The sequence below is a fragment of the Lissotriton helveticus genome, unplaced genomic scaffold (genome assembly GCF_964261635.1).
Source record: "Lissotriton helveticus unplaced genomic scaffold, aLisHel1.1 SCAFFOLD_953, whole genome shotgun sequence".
NCBI classification, from domain to species: domain Eukaryota; kingdom Metazoa; phylum Chordata; class Amphibia; order Caudata; family Salamandridae; genus Lissotriton; species Lissotriton helveticus.
Genome location: NW_027611795.1, coordinates 8,864 through 27,120, shown reverse-complemented (window position 1 = coordinate 27,120; position 18,257 = coordinate 8,864). Strand labels below are relative to the sequence as shown.

Genomic DNA, 18,257 nt, shown 5'->3' with positions numbered 1-18,257 from the left:
ATGATTTTGGGATATCCCCTGACATTTTTTTGATTTGGGACGACACACAAGACAAATTGGAACACCTAATAAGAGCCCTCAATCAGGTGGAGACAAGAATACAATTTACACACAAGATAAGCAATGAAATGATTGATTTCCTTGATGTAAGAGTCATCAAGACAATAGATGGATTTGAAACACAACTATATACAAAACCTACAGACCGAAACAGTGCCCTTAGCTACTCAAGTTTCCACCCGAGGAGTCTAATCAAAAACTTACCACTATCTCAATTCATCCGCATAAAACGAATATGTTCCAACACTCAAACATGCGAGGAAACCCTGAAGACACAAATGAAGAAATATGAGGACAGGGGATATCCCAAAATCATACTCCAAGAACAGATTGAAAAAGTAACAGCTATGGATAGATCGAAACTATTACAAACAGGACCTAAATCACAAAAGGAAAGAATGGTATTCGTAACAAAATATACGACTCAATCAAACAAAATAAAGAGTATCATCAACAAAAGGTGGGAGTTATTATCTCAGGAACCAGATTTTCACGGATTATTCAAAGAATTACCATTACATGCCTACACCAGAGGGCTAAATTTGAAAGAAAAATTGAAACTCAAACATCAACCAGAAACAGGCCACACTGACAAAGGAACGATCCGGTGTCATAATTGCATCAATTGCAACAACGCAATTACAGGAGATATTTGCACCCATCCTATGACTGGTAAACAGATACGATTAAGACACACAAGTGACTGCAACACGCAAAACGTGGTGTACGGAATCAAGTGTCCTTGTGGTAGAATGTACATCGGCAAGACCGAGCGTAAGATAAAAGTGCGAATATCAGAACACAAAAGTCGAATCCGTAATAACTCTCTAACTTCGCCACTGGTACTACATTGGATTCAAGAAAATCATAGCATTTCGCAACTAAGATTTCAAATTCTGGAACAAGTCCCATTGAAAGAAGGAGTAAATAATCACCAGAAATTACTGCAACGAGAACTTTTTTGGATTAAATATCTACAGACCATGACGCCAACTGGGCTTAATGACAAATATGACTTAGCGTGTTTTCTGTAGAGATAATTGTGAATGATAATACCAAAAACATAGCAGGTTGTATTTCTTAATAGCAATGTCATTAAGTGCAAAAGCAAATAATGTGTACAGTCACTTAAGATGTAGTCCAAAAACTGTGTACCCTGAATCATGAGTAATGACCCTAATAACTACGCAATATGAGACCCGAAATGACTTGTTGAAAGTCCAGCCAACTAATTGTATAATTATTGATGAGGTGTCCAAGTACATACAGAATCAGATACCAGGTCCCCAATACAATTAACTTAAACATTGGATCACAATACACTATTGCAACTCACAAACCACGAAAATTCTATTGAACGAGTTCCAGGGATCTCCAATAGTAGACAACATTTCCTCAGCTGTATACAGGTAGAAGTCATAGCATTTGCCATCACGATAGGCAGATAGCCTTGTGCAACACACGAAATTTTTATTGTAGCAGACAGGGTTTTAAAACACACACAAGATACACCCTCACAGTGGGGCACTCAAATTACAGGCAATGAGCAGATAAAGCAGTGATACGTAGCACTAGATAATGCTAACGGCAGAGTTGGGGATGGTAATAAGGCTGACCTACACAGTGTTAAGATGGCGCCCACAAGGATTGTTTGAAGACGAGAACTGTCGTGGCAGTCCGTCGTCGATAGCTAGTACCGTGCAGTTGTTTTGGGCGGAAGCGGCGTCTTCAACTGAGCAGGACAGACAAGCAAGGTAGCGGTCAGTCGGAACTTGTACAATACGAAACAAGCAGTTGGCACAGGTATGTAGGCAGCGTGGCTAATCAGGGGAGTAAATGGTAGTAAACGGGCACTGCGGGCCATTGATAACGTTGCTTTTCGGTCTTTTAGATAAAGAAGAGAAAGAGCAAGACAAGGTAAAAACACGGAGAGCTACCGCGACCCGTTTTTTCCTGTTTGAGTGTCATTCATAGTGGTGGCTAAGGTAGAATTGTGTTTTGTGTATTACAGAGAACCAAGGCATTTGCATTTGAGGTACGTTTTCTATATAGAAGCTATGAACATGGAAGCAGTGCATTGAAAATAGTAGTTTAAACAAAGGTTGTTCTCTTATATTTTTTCATTAGCAACACGTGAGAGTACTGGAGGTATGTTGGACATCAAGTGGAATTTAATTATTAATCATATCAGTTAAAGTGGTTTAGTTAAAGTTGGTTCTGTATTTTGATTTGTGTTTCTCAACAGAAGAGCAAAGGTCACCACGAAACACACCATAATATAAGGGACACAGCCAGTACAATCAGGTAGGCGAATATTCAGGTCACATAGCAAGGAAACCCCCCTCTTAAACAAAAGAAACTTACACTATGTTTCTTATTTTTTTCATAGAGATTGCCCCTGACGAAGGCACACACAAGTGCCGAAATGCATTGGGCTCATTCAAGAAAAGTTGATTAAATGAAATGTAACATACGTGCCGAACAAAAACGAATAATTGTAATGTAAATATGTACTATGAATCTTTGTTTGCAACTGAACAGTCATATGTATGTTGAAAAATGAATTGATAATTTATCAACAAAAGAGTATACCAAAGAAATAAAAGGTAAATTCATGTAAATAAAACACAAGAGTGGTTTAAACTGGATTAAAATAGAATAAATTACAGAAAGCGCAGTAGCGCCAAGTGAACAGTGCGTGATTGGGTGGAAATCCATTTTCACCATAACTACTCAAAACAAGTCAAAGCAGAATCAGTTTCCCATAAAGGAAAATCCCTACTCATCTAAACTAGGGAAAAGCCGGAAAGGTAGGAGAAGTCAGGCAGAAGGTGTCAGTGTTGATAGTCTCCGAAAGGCTAAGTCTGTGCATTAAGTAAAACTTTGCCTAGTAAGCAGGGAAGACTTCTCCCCACGAGTCATGTTAAACCTCTTTCAGGTAAGGGGAAAAGGCATCTGGTAAAAAGGAGCTAGGAGTGAATCTTCCTCTGAAAGAAGCCGAAATGGAATCTGCTCTAAAGGAGTTGGCCTAACGGATAGGGTGCTCGACCTCGGACCTGGGGATCTGGGTTCGAATCCCGGTATCGGCGCCAAAACCTCCTGTGATTCTGGGCAAATCACTTAGGGCCATATGTATCAAGCTAATTAGCATTCGCAAAGGCCTAAATTCTGCGAATTTCGGCCTTTGCGAATGCTAATTACCTAAATGGTATGTATCAAACATGTTTGATGCAAAATAAGGAATAGCAAAATTTGCTATTCCTTATTTTGCGATTGCACTTAAGGAATCACAAATTTTGCGATTCCTTAAATGCAATGTATCAAACAAAAAATATGCAAAAAATGCCATTAAGGATTCGCAAATTACCACCAACTTCTAGTTGGTGGTAATTTGCTAATTCTTTTCAAAAAGCTTTTTTCCAAAAAACAAAAGGTGCCATATGACGCCCATACATGCCCTTAGGGCATGTATGTGCGCTATATGCCCCCAAATGTCTTTTTCAGGGGTGCAGCAGGGTGTTCTTGGGACACCCCTGCACCCTTGGAAAAATTCCTAATTTGCGATTAGCAAATTGCTAATCGCAAATTGCACTTTCATTCCTATGGGGCTCCTGGCCCATGGAAGTGAATAGGTAATTTGCGATTAGCAATTTGCTAATCGCAAATTAGGAATGCTAAGGATTCGCTATTGAAAAGGGATTTTGTACATACATACCGTTTTGCATTTCCTAAATAGCGATTCCTTAAAATTCGCTATTTAGGAAATGCAAAATAGTTTGATGATACATATGGCCCATAATCTCCACTGGGCACATACATCAACCTATTTAGGAAGTGCAAACGGTGCGAATCGGTAAATTCGGCCGTTTGCGCTTCCTAAATAAGTTTTTGGGATGCATCAAACAATTTTTCAAAATTCGTTTTTTTTTGCATTTCCTAAAAATGCGAATGCATTTAAGGAATCGCATTTGTGCGATTCCTTAATTGCGATGCATCAATTTTTAAAAAAATGCGAATTTTGAAATAGGAAGTGCAAATTAACACGAGGTTGACCCTCGTGTTAATTTGCGAAAATCTTTAAAACAGCACAAAAATGCATTTTGGAAAGTGTCATGTTACAGACACACATGTCCTTAGGACATGTGTGTGTGAAACATGCACTTTAAAATACATTTCAGGGGTGCAGGGGGGGTCCTTTGGACCCCCCCCTGCACCCTTGCAATGCATCAAAAAAAAAAAAGAAATGCAAAACGGCATTGATTCCTATGGGCCTCTAGGCCCATAGGAATCAATGTAATGCCATTCCTTAATTGCGATTCGCAATTAAGGAATCGCAATTTCCGAAAAATAAGAAATCCTAAAAACTTTTAGGATTGCTTGATGCATAGGATTTTGCAATTCCTAAATTGCGATTCCTTAATTTTCGCAATTTAGGAAGTGCAAAATCCTACAATGATGCATGTGCCCGCCCGTGCCTACAATGAAAGTGTGTCCTCATGTAACGTAACTGGAAAATATGTAAAGCGCTCTGATACCTGATTCGGTTTGAGTCTAGTTCGCGCTATATAAAACTCTGCAAAAAAAGAAAGTTAAAAGTGGTCTCTGTCTGAAATGCTACATACACATTCAGTAGAACCCAAAATTCAACGAATCAAATGAAGACAGAAAAGATCAAATTCCAGTCTCACATCCTTGTTATAATATACAAAATTTTCTTAAAAGTAGGCTTCTACTGTGATCTACCAAACTAGCAGTTAAGGTGTACAGGCTGAAGAATATATGATGATACAATGAATTCCGTTGCAACGCATGCCTTTACCACGCATGCGTTACAACGGAATTCGTTTACCACGGATAAACTTTTCCTCGAATAATTGCGTGGTGACGTCATACGTCGTTAAGAGAAAACGGCATTTTTTTCCGATTTCTCTTAAACGACGCTGACGCCGACGTGACATATGGTGAGTTGTTTTATTTGGGGGGGAGACCCCCCAAGCCCCCCTTTTTTATTTTTACCTTTACCACATATGCCTTTACTACAAACATCGTAGTAAAGGTATGCGTGGTAAAGGCATTAGTGGTAACCACGCATGCGTTGTACTGCATGCGTGGTTAAAGATTTCGGGGAAACGGCTTCGTTGTAAAGGCCGTTTCCCCAGGCTGAACACACCTGCAGTTGAAACAAAAAGGCCTCTATTTAATTAAGAAATTCTTATCATACACAACACATTATTTTCTGCAACAGAAATTAGAAAAATAAGCATGGAACGTTTCCAAAGTTGCTTCAACTTTTCGACAATAAAATAAATGTTCATGGTTTGCAAATAAATTAATTAACTAACAGCCCTTTTGAAAATACAGGCCTACATTAACTATAATCAGTTTAAATGTGGAAAATAAGCAGAATATAAGTTGGTTTGTGGCATGTTATTGTTGATATATGTGCCCAAAACATGTAATACTGAACAATTTATTTCACTGCTACATAGTATAGCATATTAAAATAACAAGAAGCAAAATAAAAAAACAACCAATGCATAAAAGCGAGCAACACAGCAAAGCAGAAGAAAAGTACACACTAAAACAAAGCACTATAACACATTATTGTTTTATTGTGTTGTATTGTTATGCTGTGTTGTATCGTTGTGCTTTTAGTGCCAAGTTGAGTTGGGCTGGCTTTTGTCCTAAATAGTTGGAGAGCTAGAGCAATGCTACTCTACCACCTTAGAAAGTGAGTAGTATATGATTGCATGCCACAAGAACTTTAAAGGCATGTGCTGCATTTGACTGACATTGCAGCAGCATTTCCTGCCATATCTAAAGGAAGCAACATAACACAACACAATACCACATAGAAAACCACATAATAACACAATGAAAACATAACGGAGCATAGTGTATCAAAAGAGTCAAAGCGAATGTCACATTGCAAAAATGTAGCACAAAAACACAGCAGTACAAAATACAACACAACATATCCTCATCACACAAATTGTGATAAAACAAATATGCAGACATTCTTGTTACACTTTACCACCTTCATTCTTGTTACACATTAACACATCCAAAAAGGTGCTTTCTTAACACCCTGGAAAAAGGTGTTTTCACCAGTCTTAACCGCTTCGCTGGTAGGCCACTCCCCCCCGCTACGATTTTTTGGGCTATTTGGTGTAGTTCGTGCTTAGGCCCCTGTAAACTTTTATCTACATAAGGTATCCATGCCAAATGTGTATCCTTTACTCCCAACATCTTGCAGGTTCTAAACGTACTCAGGGTTTATGGGTTCCCCTGGAGGAAACAGAGAAATTGGCCAAAATACAGCTAATTTCTGGCGGTTTTCAGAAAAATGTGAAAAAAGTGCTGCAGTAGAAATGCCTGTTCTTTTTCCTGAAAAAGGTATCAACAAAGGGTTGTTTTATTTATTTATTTATTTATTTAATGTTTTCTAAAGCGCGAACATGACCCAGTGTAGGGTATCAGAGCGCTTTACAGTAGCGTTTCATCAAAATGAGTACATTAGTGGAAAAACCAGAACATAAGAGGACAAAAACCAGTCATTACAATTTCACACTTCAGTATATCATATCAACATATATACAGTCAATATTTGAATGACCAAGGCACATCTAACTAACAGGATCATCTTTGTACCAACATCGGATAGCGGAGCACTGAATGCAAGTGAGCAGTTTATCGACAAGTGATCAGTTTATAGACAAGCTGTCGTCCATTCAGTCCTATGGGAGAAATTTGCTCATATAGAATAATTTTGCTTCCTTTTTGAAGGTTGCGATGGATGTGATTCTTCTGATGTTTGGTGGGAGTGCATTCCAAATTCTTGGTGCCGCTCCTGAGAATGCTCGGTCATAAGTCTTTTTCTTGCGGAAGCGAGCCGGTTTCAGAAGTAAGTCTGTTTTGCTCCTAGAGGGTCGGTTAACTCCGGAAAGAGTAAGTTTTTGAGCCAGGTAACCTGGAGTATTGTGATGGATTGCGTTGTGAGTGATGCATGCCAACTTGAAATGAATTCTTGCTTCGAAAGGCAACCAATTTAGCATTTTCAAGTGAGGGGAGATATGGTCAAATTTTTTGGATCCCGCAATCAGCCTTGTGGCTGCATTAAGACAGGCTTTCAATGGGGCTGTTGTGATTTTGGGGAGCCCTGCCAGGGTAGTGCATCCATATTCAATCCTTGAAATGACCAGTGCTTGAACTGCAGTTTTAAGGTCTGTTTTGTTCAGGAAAGGTTTAAGTTTTCGTAAGTAACTTAAATGGAATCTGGCGTTTTTTGCCATTGTATTGATGTGTGTTGACATGTTCAGGTTTTTATCTAGAGTAATTCCCAGTGATTTGGTAGAATCGACAATCTTTGGAGTACAATTTAGAGCAGTGATAAGGTTGACCCATTCTGCTGTTTTTAATTTGCTTTTCTGCGGTGAAATAAGTAGGAATTCAGTTTTCTGAGGGTTTAGTTTCAGGTGATTCTTGGTTAACCAATGGAGTGTTCTTGATAGTGCATGGTTCATTGTCTTTATCTCTTCTGTTGATACGACCTTGATGTACAACTGAGTATCATCTGCATGCATATGGAAAGCAATATTTGCTTTTTGTAATATTTCCGTGAGTGGTTCAACGTATAGATTAAATAGCGCTGGCGAAAGCGTTGATCCCTGTAGAACTCCGATTGTATTGTTGGTCGGGCCAGAAAGGTTTTGGTTGACAATGAATTTTTGGGATCTGTTCTCAAGAAAGGACCTGAACCAGTTGAGGACTGTATCCTCTAGGCCCATTCTGTTTTCCAATCTATCTAAGATTTTGGCGTGGTTCACCGTGTCGAATGCCGACGACAGGTCCAGTAAGATTAAGAGGCAGGTTTCATTGTGGTCAAGAGCCAGCAATGCGTCATCTACTATGTGCAAAATGGCAGTTTCTGTGCTGTGGTTAGGACGGAAGCCCGATTGGCAAACATTTAGCAGGTTGAATTTGGAGATGTGTAGACTCAATTGTTGTTGGACGCATTTTTCCAATACTTTAGCTAACATGGGAATGTTAGTTACAGGTCTGAAATTGTTTGGAACAGAAGGGTTCTCTGTTGTTTCTTTTAACAGAGGAGTGACTTGTCCTGTTTTAAGGCAGACCGGGATTTGTCCTTGTGATAGTGAGCCATTTATGATCTTAGACCAAACTGGGATTAACAGGTGGTTAAAGGTGGACCAACATTTTGCTGGTAGGGGATCGTTATAATGATTGTTAGGTTTAGTGGTCGACATGATCTTTGCAATGTCTAATTCACTGACCGCTTAAAAACCTGACCATCTTGCATTGTTTTTAGGTTTCGTTAATTCTTGATGAACCAGTTCTTCGTCATCCATATCCTTCCTACTTTCCATATCTTCGGCTGCTTTTTCTGTGGTGCTAATATCGCCATTGTCTGTAAAGCAAATAGCGTATGTTCAAGTGTTTGTGGAAACCTTTACAATATGCCTCCACCCCCCCGGTGTGCTGTTACGCATTATCTGTTGTTTGGGCATTGCCACGTTATTTCTGTGATGGCTTTCGTTTGCTAACTGTGTTGCTTTCTTGGGGCTATTACTGTAGGCTGCCATGGGTTTTTTAATAACTGGCATGATTCAGCCTAGGCAGTTGGCAAACGAAAGCCAACACAGAAATAACGTAACGCCCAAACAACAGATAATGCGTAACAGCACACCGGGGGGGTGGAGGCATACACAAACACTTGAACATACGTTATTTGCTTTACAGATTTATCCCCTGATGAAGGCGCACATACGCCGAAATGCATTGGGAATAAAATGGATGTAGTGGAAGCTATACTACATGGAACGAATAATGATGCATTAAGAAATGCAAAAGTGAATGATTTGATATGAAATGAACATCTGGTATGAATAAAAAGTAGCACTTGAATACAAAAAACAAAGGAGCAAAGAATCATTTATTTATGTTTGAAGTTTAGCTGGTAGCTCAGCAAATCACCTAGTGCCTGGGGAGACAGACCAAGAATCCTTGGGGCTGCTACCTACATCAATATTGGTCACACTCTCCTGAGTAGGGAGTGATTCCCAGGAGCACAGTACACTCTAAATATTAGGATTAATCGACCCAGTGCACGACCATTACCTATAACGAATATCTCCATTGTCCCAGCTTTCAGAAACATTCAGACGTTTGTCAGAAAACCAACATTTTCTACACAGTTTTGGCATTTTACTGGGACATAGCCTATTTTTCCTATTTTTTGTGCTTTCAACCGGCTTCCAGTTAGTGGTAGTAAAAACTATACATTTCAGAAAAATAGACAAAATTATAAATTCAGCAAGGGGTCATTTGTGTAGATCCTTCAAGGTTTTTTATTTATTGAAACTAACAGTTGAAATAAAAAATATTGAAATTGAATTGAAAAAACAACCATTTGTGCCAACATTTTCACCTGTAACTTCTTCTAAATATAGCAGATTTTATAAAGCAATATACCGTTACATCTGCTGGAACCTTCTGGTTGTGGGAATATATAGGACTTGTAGGTTTACTGAGGAACCCAGAGACAATAACTGAACTGTGTCTTGCAATGGTGTGAAAAATAGGTATCAGGGAAACCTATATAATTCCAAAATGGGAACAAAATATAGTTTAAAAGCAGTGGTTATTTGCACATCTCCAAAATTGTGGGTAGCCATACAAGCATGTGAATTAGAGGACATTTTGCAAAATGATTTTTTTTTTAACATTAACTTATATTTGGAAGGCAGAAATGCATAGAAAGTCAATTGGCAATAACACTTGTTTTAATATTCTGGGTTCCCCTCAGTCTCTCGATACAGAATGGCACCTCACTTGTGTGGGTAGACCTAATACCTGCGACAGGAAACAGCTCGAAACACAACGTGGACACATCTAATTTTTCCAGTGAAGACTGACCCTTTTTTTGCAATATGTCTAGCTGTGAATTTTGGACTCTAGCTCAGCAGGCATCTAGGAAAACCTAGCAAACCTATACAACTAGAGACCCAGGGGAATACAGCATGGGGTGACTTGTGTGGCTCTCACTGGGTTCTGTTGCCCAGAATCCCTTGCAAACCTCAAACTTTGCCAAAAAACAAACATGTTCCTGATATTTCTGAGATGGAAAGTTCTGGAATCTGTAGGAAGCCACACATTTCCACCCACCCAGCACTTCTGCAAGTCTCCCTAAAAAATGATATCTCACTTGTGTGGGTAGGCCTAGTACCCATGACAGGAAAAGGTCCAAAGAGCAACGTGGACCCATCACATTTTCCAGTGAAACTGACCCTTTTTCACAATAAACTCAGCTGTGGATTTTGGACCCTAGCTCTGCCAGCACATAAGTAAACCTAGCAAACCTATACATTTTTTGAAAACTAGACATCCAGGGAAATCCAGGATGGAGTGACATGTGTGGATCTCACTAGGTTCTGTTACGCAGAAACCCTTGCAAAGCTCAAGCCTTGTCAAATAACACATTTCCCTCACATTTCTATGATGGAAAGGTCTGGGATCTGTGTGGAGCCACAAACCTCCACCCACCCACCATTCCCCCAAGTTTCCCGTAAAAAATATACCCTCACTTGTGTGGGTAGGCCTAGTGCTCGTGACAGGAAATGGCCAAAACTCAACATGGTCACATCACACTTTTCCACAGAAAACTGACCCTTTTTTTGCAATGTGCCCAGCTGTGGATTTGGGCCCCTAGCTTAGCCGGCACCTAGGGAAACCTAGAAAACCTGTACAAATTTGAAAATAAGACACCCCGCGGGAATCCAAGATGAGGTGATTTGTGTGCCTCTTACCAGGTTCTGTTACCCAGAATCCCTTGCAAACCTCAAACTTAGTAAAAAAAACAAATTTTCCTCAAAAGTCTGTGATAGAAAGTTCTGGAATCTGCAGGGAGCCACACACTTCCACCCACCCAGCATTCCTCCAAGTCTCCCGATACAAATGGTACCTCACCTGTGTAGGTAGGCCTAGTAACCGTGACAGTAAATGGCCCAAATTGCAACATGGACACACCACATTTTTCCACTGAAAACTGACCCCTTTTTTGCAATGTGCCTACCTGTGGAATTTGGGCCATAGCTCAGCTGACTCCTTTTGGAAATCTAGCAAACCTGTACATTTCTGAAAACTAGACACCCATAAGATTACAGGACGGGTTGACTTGTGTGCCACTCTCCAAGTTCTGTTAACCAGAATTCCTTGCAAATCTCAAGCTATGTCAACAAAAACACATTTTCCACACAGTTCTGTGATAGAAAGTTCTGGAATCTAAGGAGAGCCACAAACTACCACCAACTCAGCATTCCTCGTAGTCTCCCGATAAAAATGGTTCCTCACTTGTGTGGGTAGACCAAATGCCTGCAACAGGAAATGGCCCAAAATGTACTGTGGAGACTTCAAAGTTATCAATTACAAAAAGACCTTATTTTGCGTGGGAGTTACCTGCATTTTTGATCCCAGGCTCGACGGTCATCTCGGGAAACCAACCAATACCTGAAATTTCTGAAAAATAGATGACCGGGGGAGTCCAGGGAGGTGTGACATGCATGGATCCATCAACGTTTTCCTACCCAGAATCCCCTGCAAACCTCAAATTTACTGGAAAGAAAATTAAAAATTTCTCACATTTCTGTGTGGGAAAGTTGTGAAATCACCGGGTTGACACAAATTTCCTACCACCCAGCATTCCTCCAGGTCTCCCGATAAAAATGGTACCTCGTTTGTGTGGGTAGGCCAAGAACTGGCAGGCAAGGGCCCAAAACATATTGTGGAGACATCAAAATCATCTATCACAAAACAACCTGGTTTTGCAAGGGGTGCACCTGCGTTTTAGGTCCCGGGCTCGGCAGCCATCTAGGGAAACCTACCAAAACACATTTCTAAAAAATAGACACCTTGGGGAGTCCAGGGAGTTGTGGCTTGCGTGAATCCCCCAACGTTTCCCTACCCAGAATCCCCTGCAAACCTCAAATTTTGCTACAAAAAATCCTTTCCTTATATTTCTCTGTAGGATCACCAAGTGGGCACAAATGTCCTACCACCCAGCATTCCCCTTGGTCTCCCAATAAAAATGATATTAATAACTCCCATCTGCCCCCTCGAGGGGCAGAAAGACTGTCCCATTTGTGTTTGGAGGTGGGGCATTGGCATTATGGGAAGCCCCCATATCTACGTATAAAAAGGAAAAAAAAACTCTTGGTACCTAGTGGGCTTTCTGCTCCCCGGGGAGCAGATCAGGGGCTATTGCTCCCATCTGCCTTCCAGGGGATGCCAATAAACTGTGGCTAATTTGAGAGATGAGGGCATTGACATGCCCATTCTGGGCAGCCCCTCCCTAGGTATAGTAGAAACATAATCCCTGGTGCCTAGTGGGCTTTCTGCCCCCCCAGGGGCAGATAAGGGGCTATTGTCCTCATCTGCGCCGAGGGCAAAAAGACTATGTCAACTTTTTGGGGGTTGAGAGAATTGGCATGCCCATTCTGGGCAGCTCCTGCCCCTATATATAAAAATAAAAAGCATAATCCCTGGTGCATAGTGGGCTTTCTGTCCCCCCTGGGGTGCAGATGAGGGGCTATTGCCCCCAGCTGCCTCCTGGGATGGCAGAAAGACAGCAGCAGTTTTGGGGGGCAGGTGGGGGCATTGGCATGTCCATTCTAAGCAGCCCCCACCCCTGAACTATAAAAAAGAATCCCTGAGTCTAGTATGTTTCCTGCCCCCGGGGGGGGGGGGTGCAGAAAGACTGAATATGCCCATTTAAATATGGGGGGGCAAAGACCCTTGCCCAAGGAGCCACTCCCCCTTCCTAGTGCCTAGTGGGTGGATCCCTGCTTGGGGATCGCTCTCCTGTGGCGATCCCCAATGGAAGGGTACCATTGGAAAGGGGAGATTCTCCCCTTTCTAACAATACCTATCCCGTCTGCCTATGTGCTTGGGCGCGGAGATAGCACCATGAGCAGGATCGGCTCACTTCAGTTTCAGATACAGTGAAACGATGTCGGCACACCATGGGCCCTGATCGTCATTTCACTGGGAAAAAATGCCTCGGGAGGAAAGCTCCCACCTCCCAAGGCAAAAAAAAAGGAAATACATCTGCTGTTTACAGCAGAGGTATCTGGTGCCCCTGTGCAGAATGGTTCTGTCATGCACACACAAGCACTGTGGCTCATGAGGGAACTATTCTGTCGTGAGGATGGAAAGGGTTAATTCACCACCAATGGAAGAGAATAGTGTCAGTCAAAAATATTTTGGAATCCGGCTGCATGTTGCAGAGCATGTAATTCCAAGCAAGGTGGCTGATTCAGTTTCTTTGTGTCCAGTTTGATGCCACACCATCCATCGCTGTGTGTATGTAGGTTTACGTGTATCTATTGTTTCTCAAATAATAATTAGCAGGAACATTTTAACATCTGCTGCACAAGTATGGACACTGTTGATGCTATGAATGAAGGTGATATTCTGTGTGTGCCCCTGAGACCACAGGTAATCAAAATGTGGTGCTAATATTGCATCCTTGGGTAAGTTACTGACATTTGAGCCCAGGATGGGCATGATAACTGCCTCATACCTTAAGCCCTAGGAAAAAACTTTGGGTAACAGTGTACTCAGTGTAGGCAGTACCTAAAATACTGTTCATGGTTGTTACCTTTTAAAAAAAATAAAAAATATGTTTTCTATAGTGATCATTACACTCTCACAAAACATTACCTCACAAAATCAAAGCTACAAGAAAGTGAAAAATACATTTATAAGCCCCTACTGTGAACCTAAACTGGCTTAGGTAATATGTTCTTATCTAAAGGAGGGGAGAAAGACATAAAAGGGAACATGGAGAATCAAACTAAATTTAAAACAAACATGACTTGCTTTGGTATCTAAAATACCGTTTGTGGTTCGTGACTTCAAAAGGAAAGCCTGTTGTGAAAAGAAAAGATACTATCTGCTGTGAATGTCTACTGCGCCTGATCTTCCATACACAATTATAAAGCAATTTACGTAATAACTTTAATTCTAATTTTATTTTAAGTAATCTACTTATTCCTAGAGAGGTTTGTGAAACATGCTAGGGTGTTAGCTGTTTGAAATAAGTGTGTTATCTGTGACCCTTAAAATCATCAATATTTTAACTGACTTAAAGGCATGAGGTAATGAAAAGTGATGCTACCAGTGCTTAATTTGAGCCGGTGGTTTCCGGTGCTCTACACCAGCACTTAATTGTCCACACCGGCGCTTATAGTGCAAACTCAACCCAAAGGTATTGGAGCACCAGTTAAGGACACATTTTTTTTTTTTAGGCACGGGGATATTAAGTGACTTGCCAAGAATCACAGGATGTTGATCCTAGCAGAGCCTCAAGCCTTGTTCCCCAGCTCCAAAGTCGGCAGTTCTGGCCCATACACCACATCCTCTCCCCACATGTAGGGTTTTATAGTTAGTAGTTGTTAATTATTTTATGGGCGGCGCTAATAGGAGGGTTGGTGCAAGCTGCCTCCTGACGAAAGCCCCAGCATTTATTTTTCCACAAATTAATCATTGCCCATTTCCAATGAAAAGTGCTGCATTAAGGATGGCACAGACATCAAGGATGCCTCTAAAGCTAAGTTTACTTCCAGGTGTAAGGGATACAGCCGGCAGAGCAGCCAGAGGAAAAGCAACCGCCTTAGTTTCAAAGCATCACATCCTACACTCCCCCAAGAGTGAAGTCATGTGAACTACCCTTTCCTCCCTTCATTCCATATTATTCCCTCCAAGTGCCACCCAGTTAAACCCAATAGGTAACATGCAGACCAGGCACATATATATAAACCTTTGGATTTAAGAATTTCCAGCTGAGAAGGAGTCACTTTATTCCACTCAGCTTTGTACCAAATGTGAAATTGATGTGTCTTGCTAATCATGGAAAAGTTTCAATAAAAAGATTTACAAAACTCAGTTATGCCATGGACTCCGCACAGAGCTAACAGTGTATGTGTCATTATCATTTCTCAGTGACGTGAAGAAGAGATGCGATCGAGGCGACCATCGGGAGTCGGTGACCAACCTCACTGGGACGCTCACCAAAAAATCCGCACAGACGAAGAGCTGCTGTGCTTCGTAAACAGACAGATTTTTCACCAGAAGCGTTCCTCCTGTACATACTGCAATGACCATTCATGAAGGATTTTTATTTTCGGTTGATATCGATGGCTACAAAAACTGTACAGACCGATAACTATGTGCCAAAAGTCCATTTTCGATAGCTGTTTTTATTTGTTTCTGTTCACGGGTGCACAGCCGTCTGAGGAACACAACTTTACCAGCCTGAGAAACATTTATAATGCATCTCTGAACATATTATATTATAGCTGCTTTGTTAGATAATCTCTGTGTCTGTTGCAATACAATTGGATTGTACACTTTGCGAAGCTGATGCAATACAATACAACACACCAGCATTTGTATAGCACGCTACATACCCGTGAGGCTCTCAAGGCGCTGAGGGGGGGGTCTGCTACTGATCGAAGAGCCAGGTCTTGAGATGTCTTCTGAAGGCGAGCGGGTCCTGGGTCTGTCGTAGGTTGGTAGGGAGAGTGTTTCAGGTCTTGGCGGCGAGGTAGGAGAAGGATCTGCCACCGGTGGGCGGTGGTTTTCCGGATGCCAGGAACTGTGGCGAGGGCGAGGCTGGCCGAGCGGAGGCTGTGGGTGGGGGAGTAGAAGCTGAGTCGGTCGTTGTCCGGCGTTGTGTAGGGCCTTGTGTGCGTGGATGAGGAGTTTGAAGGTGATCCTCTTGTTGACGGGGAGCCATTGCAGGTCTCTTAGGTGGGGGGTGATGTGGGTGCGTCGTGGGACGTCGAGGATCAGTCGAGCCACGGCGTTCTGGATGTGTTGGAGCCATCTCAGGAGCTTGGTTGTTGTTCCTGCGTAGAGGGCGTTCCCGTAGTCCAGTCTGCTGGTGACGAGGGCGTGGGTGATCGTCTTTCTCGTGTCGGAGGGGATCCTTTTGAAGATTCTGCGGAGCATTCAGAGGGTGTTGAAGCAGGACGAGGAGACTGCGTTGACTTGCTTGGTCATGGCGGAGTCGAGGCTGATCCCTAGGTTGCGTGCGTGGTCGGTGGGTTCTGTGACTGTTCCCAGCGATGTAGGCCACCAGGAGTCATCCCAGGCTGAGGGGGTGGAGCCGAGGATGAGGACCTTTGTCTTGTCTGAGTTCAGCTTCAGTTTGTTGTGCTTCATCCATTCAGCGACGGCCCTCATTCCTCTGTGGAGGTTGGCTTTGGCGGTGTGGGGGTCTTCGGTGAGGGATATGATCAGCTGGGTGTCGTCGGCATAGGAGATTATGTTGAGGTTATTTTGTCGTGCGACGCGGGCGAGTGGTGCCATGTATATGTTGAACAGTGTCGGGCTGAGGGAGGATCCCTGTGGGACGCCGCAGATGATCTCGGTGGTCTTGGAGCAGAATGGTGGGAGGTGGACGCTCTGGGTTCTGCCGGAGAGGAAGGATGTGGTCCAGGCCAGGGCCTTCTCTTGAATTCCGGCGTCATGGAGGCATGCTGTTAGGGTGCAGTGGCAGACCATGTCGAAGGCTGCTGATAGGTCCAAGAGGATGAGGGCGGCTGTTTCTCCTTTGTCCATCAGGATACTGATGTCATCGGTGGCGGCGATGAGGGCGGTCTCGGTGCTGTGGTTGCTGCGGAATCCGGACTGTGATGGGTCCAGGATGTTGTTGTCTTCGAGGTAGCGGGTCAGCTGCCTGTTGACAATCTTCTCTGTGACTTTCGCTGGGAAGGGGAGCAGGGAGATAGGCCGGAAGTTCTTGAGGTCCTTGGGGTCCGCCTTGGGTTTCTTCAGTAGGGCGTTGATCTCGGCATGCTTCCAGCTTTCCGGGAAGGTTGCTGTCTCGAAGGAGATTGTTTTCCGGAGGTGGGGTGCTATGGCTGTGCTGGCTTTGTTGAAGACATGATGGGGGCAAGGGTCTGAAGGGCATCCGGAGTGGATGGAGTTCATGGTCTTGATGGTGTCTTAGTCGCTGACATTGGACCAGGTGGTCAGTCGAATGGTGCGGGTGGAGGTTGCGGGGGTGGTTGTTGGATTGGGGGTGTGGGTGTTGAAGCTGTCGTGGATGTCGGTGATCTTGCGGTGAAAAAAGGTGGCTAGTGAGTCACACAGATCTTGTGAAGATGGGATGTCGTTGGTGTTAGAGCTGGGGTTGGAGAGTTCTTTCACGATGCTGAAGAGCTCTTTGGAGTTGTGCACGTTGTTATCTAGGCGGTCCTTGAAGGCGTTCCTGATGAGTTGGTGGTGTCTGCAGGTGGCGTTCTTGTGGGCTTTGTGGCTGTCTGGTGTGCGGTTGCGGAGCCATTTCTTTTCCAGCTTCCGACAGGTGTGCTTGGAGGTCTGGAGGTCTTCGGTGAACCATGCGGCTCTCTTGTTGGTGTGATTGGTTGTGGAGGGCTTGAGTGGGGCGAGGGTGTCTGCGCAGTCGTTGATCCACTGTTTGAGGTTGATGGCGGCGGTGTTGGGGTCGGCGGGTGGTCTCAGGGCGAGGGTGGTGGTCAGTTGGTCCTCTGTGATTTTGCCCCAACGGCAGCACGGCCACTGTTGGGTGCGGTGGTGTGTGGTGCTTTTCCTGAAGGTGAAGTAGACACATCTGTGGTCGGTCCAGTGGGTTTCGGTGGTGTGGTTGAAGGAGACATGGGAACTTGCGGAGAAGATGGGGTCCAGTGTGTGTCCGGCAGCGTGGGTGGGTGTCGTCACGAGCTGTTTGAGTCCGAGGTTAGCGAGATTGTCGATCAGGGCGATGGAGTTGGTTTCGTTGTTGTCCTTGAGTTGGAAGTTCAGGTCCCCGAGGAGGATGTAGTCCGTGGAGGCGAGGGCGTGGGTGCTGATGAGGTCGGCGATGGTGCCACTAAACTGTCGTCGTGGTCCGGGTGGTCTGTAGACGAGTGTTCCTCTGAGGGTGGTGTTGGGGTCGGTGTGAATCTGGAAGTGCATTTGCTCGGCGGTGGTGAGGGTGTCTGTAACACTGAGAATACTACAGTGTCGTCGGTGTTGGTCGAAACTCTGAGGGTGTTTTTGTGGATGATGGTGATTCCTCCTCCCACTCCGCTGGTGCGGTCTCTGCGGGAGATCTTGTAGCCCTCCGGGATGGCTGTGGCGATGTCTGGTGCCAAGGTGGCGTTCATCCAGGT

The 18,257-nt window shown here is 43.4% G+C and overlaps 1 protein-coding gene across 1 annotated transcript in view; it reads left to right on the top strand.

The window, feature by feature from the left end:
• Positions 1-16,763, top strand: part of LOC144806682 (ras and EF-hand domain-containing protein-like) — a gene marked incomplete at its 5' end in the record, with an annotated part of 200,041 nt that extends 183,278 nt beyond the window's left edge. The window contains one exon of the mRNA XM_078672989.1: positions 15,079-16,763. Within this exon, the coding sequence (XP_078529115.1) occupies positions 15,079-15,187 (109 nt within the window). The remainder of the gene's footprint in view (positions 1-15,078) is intronic.
• Between the last annotated feature and the right edge of the window lie 1,494 nt (positions 16,764-18,257).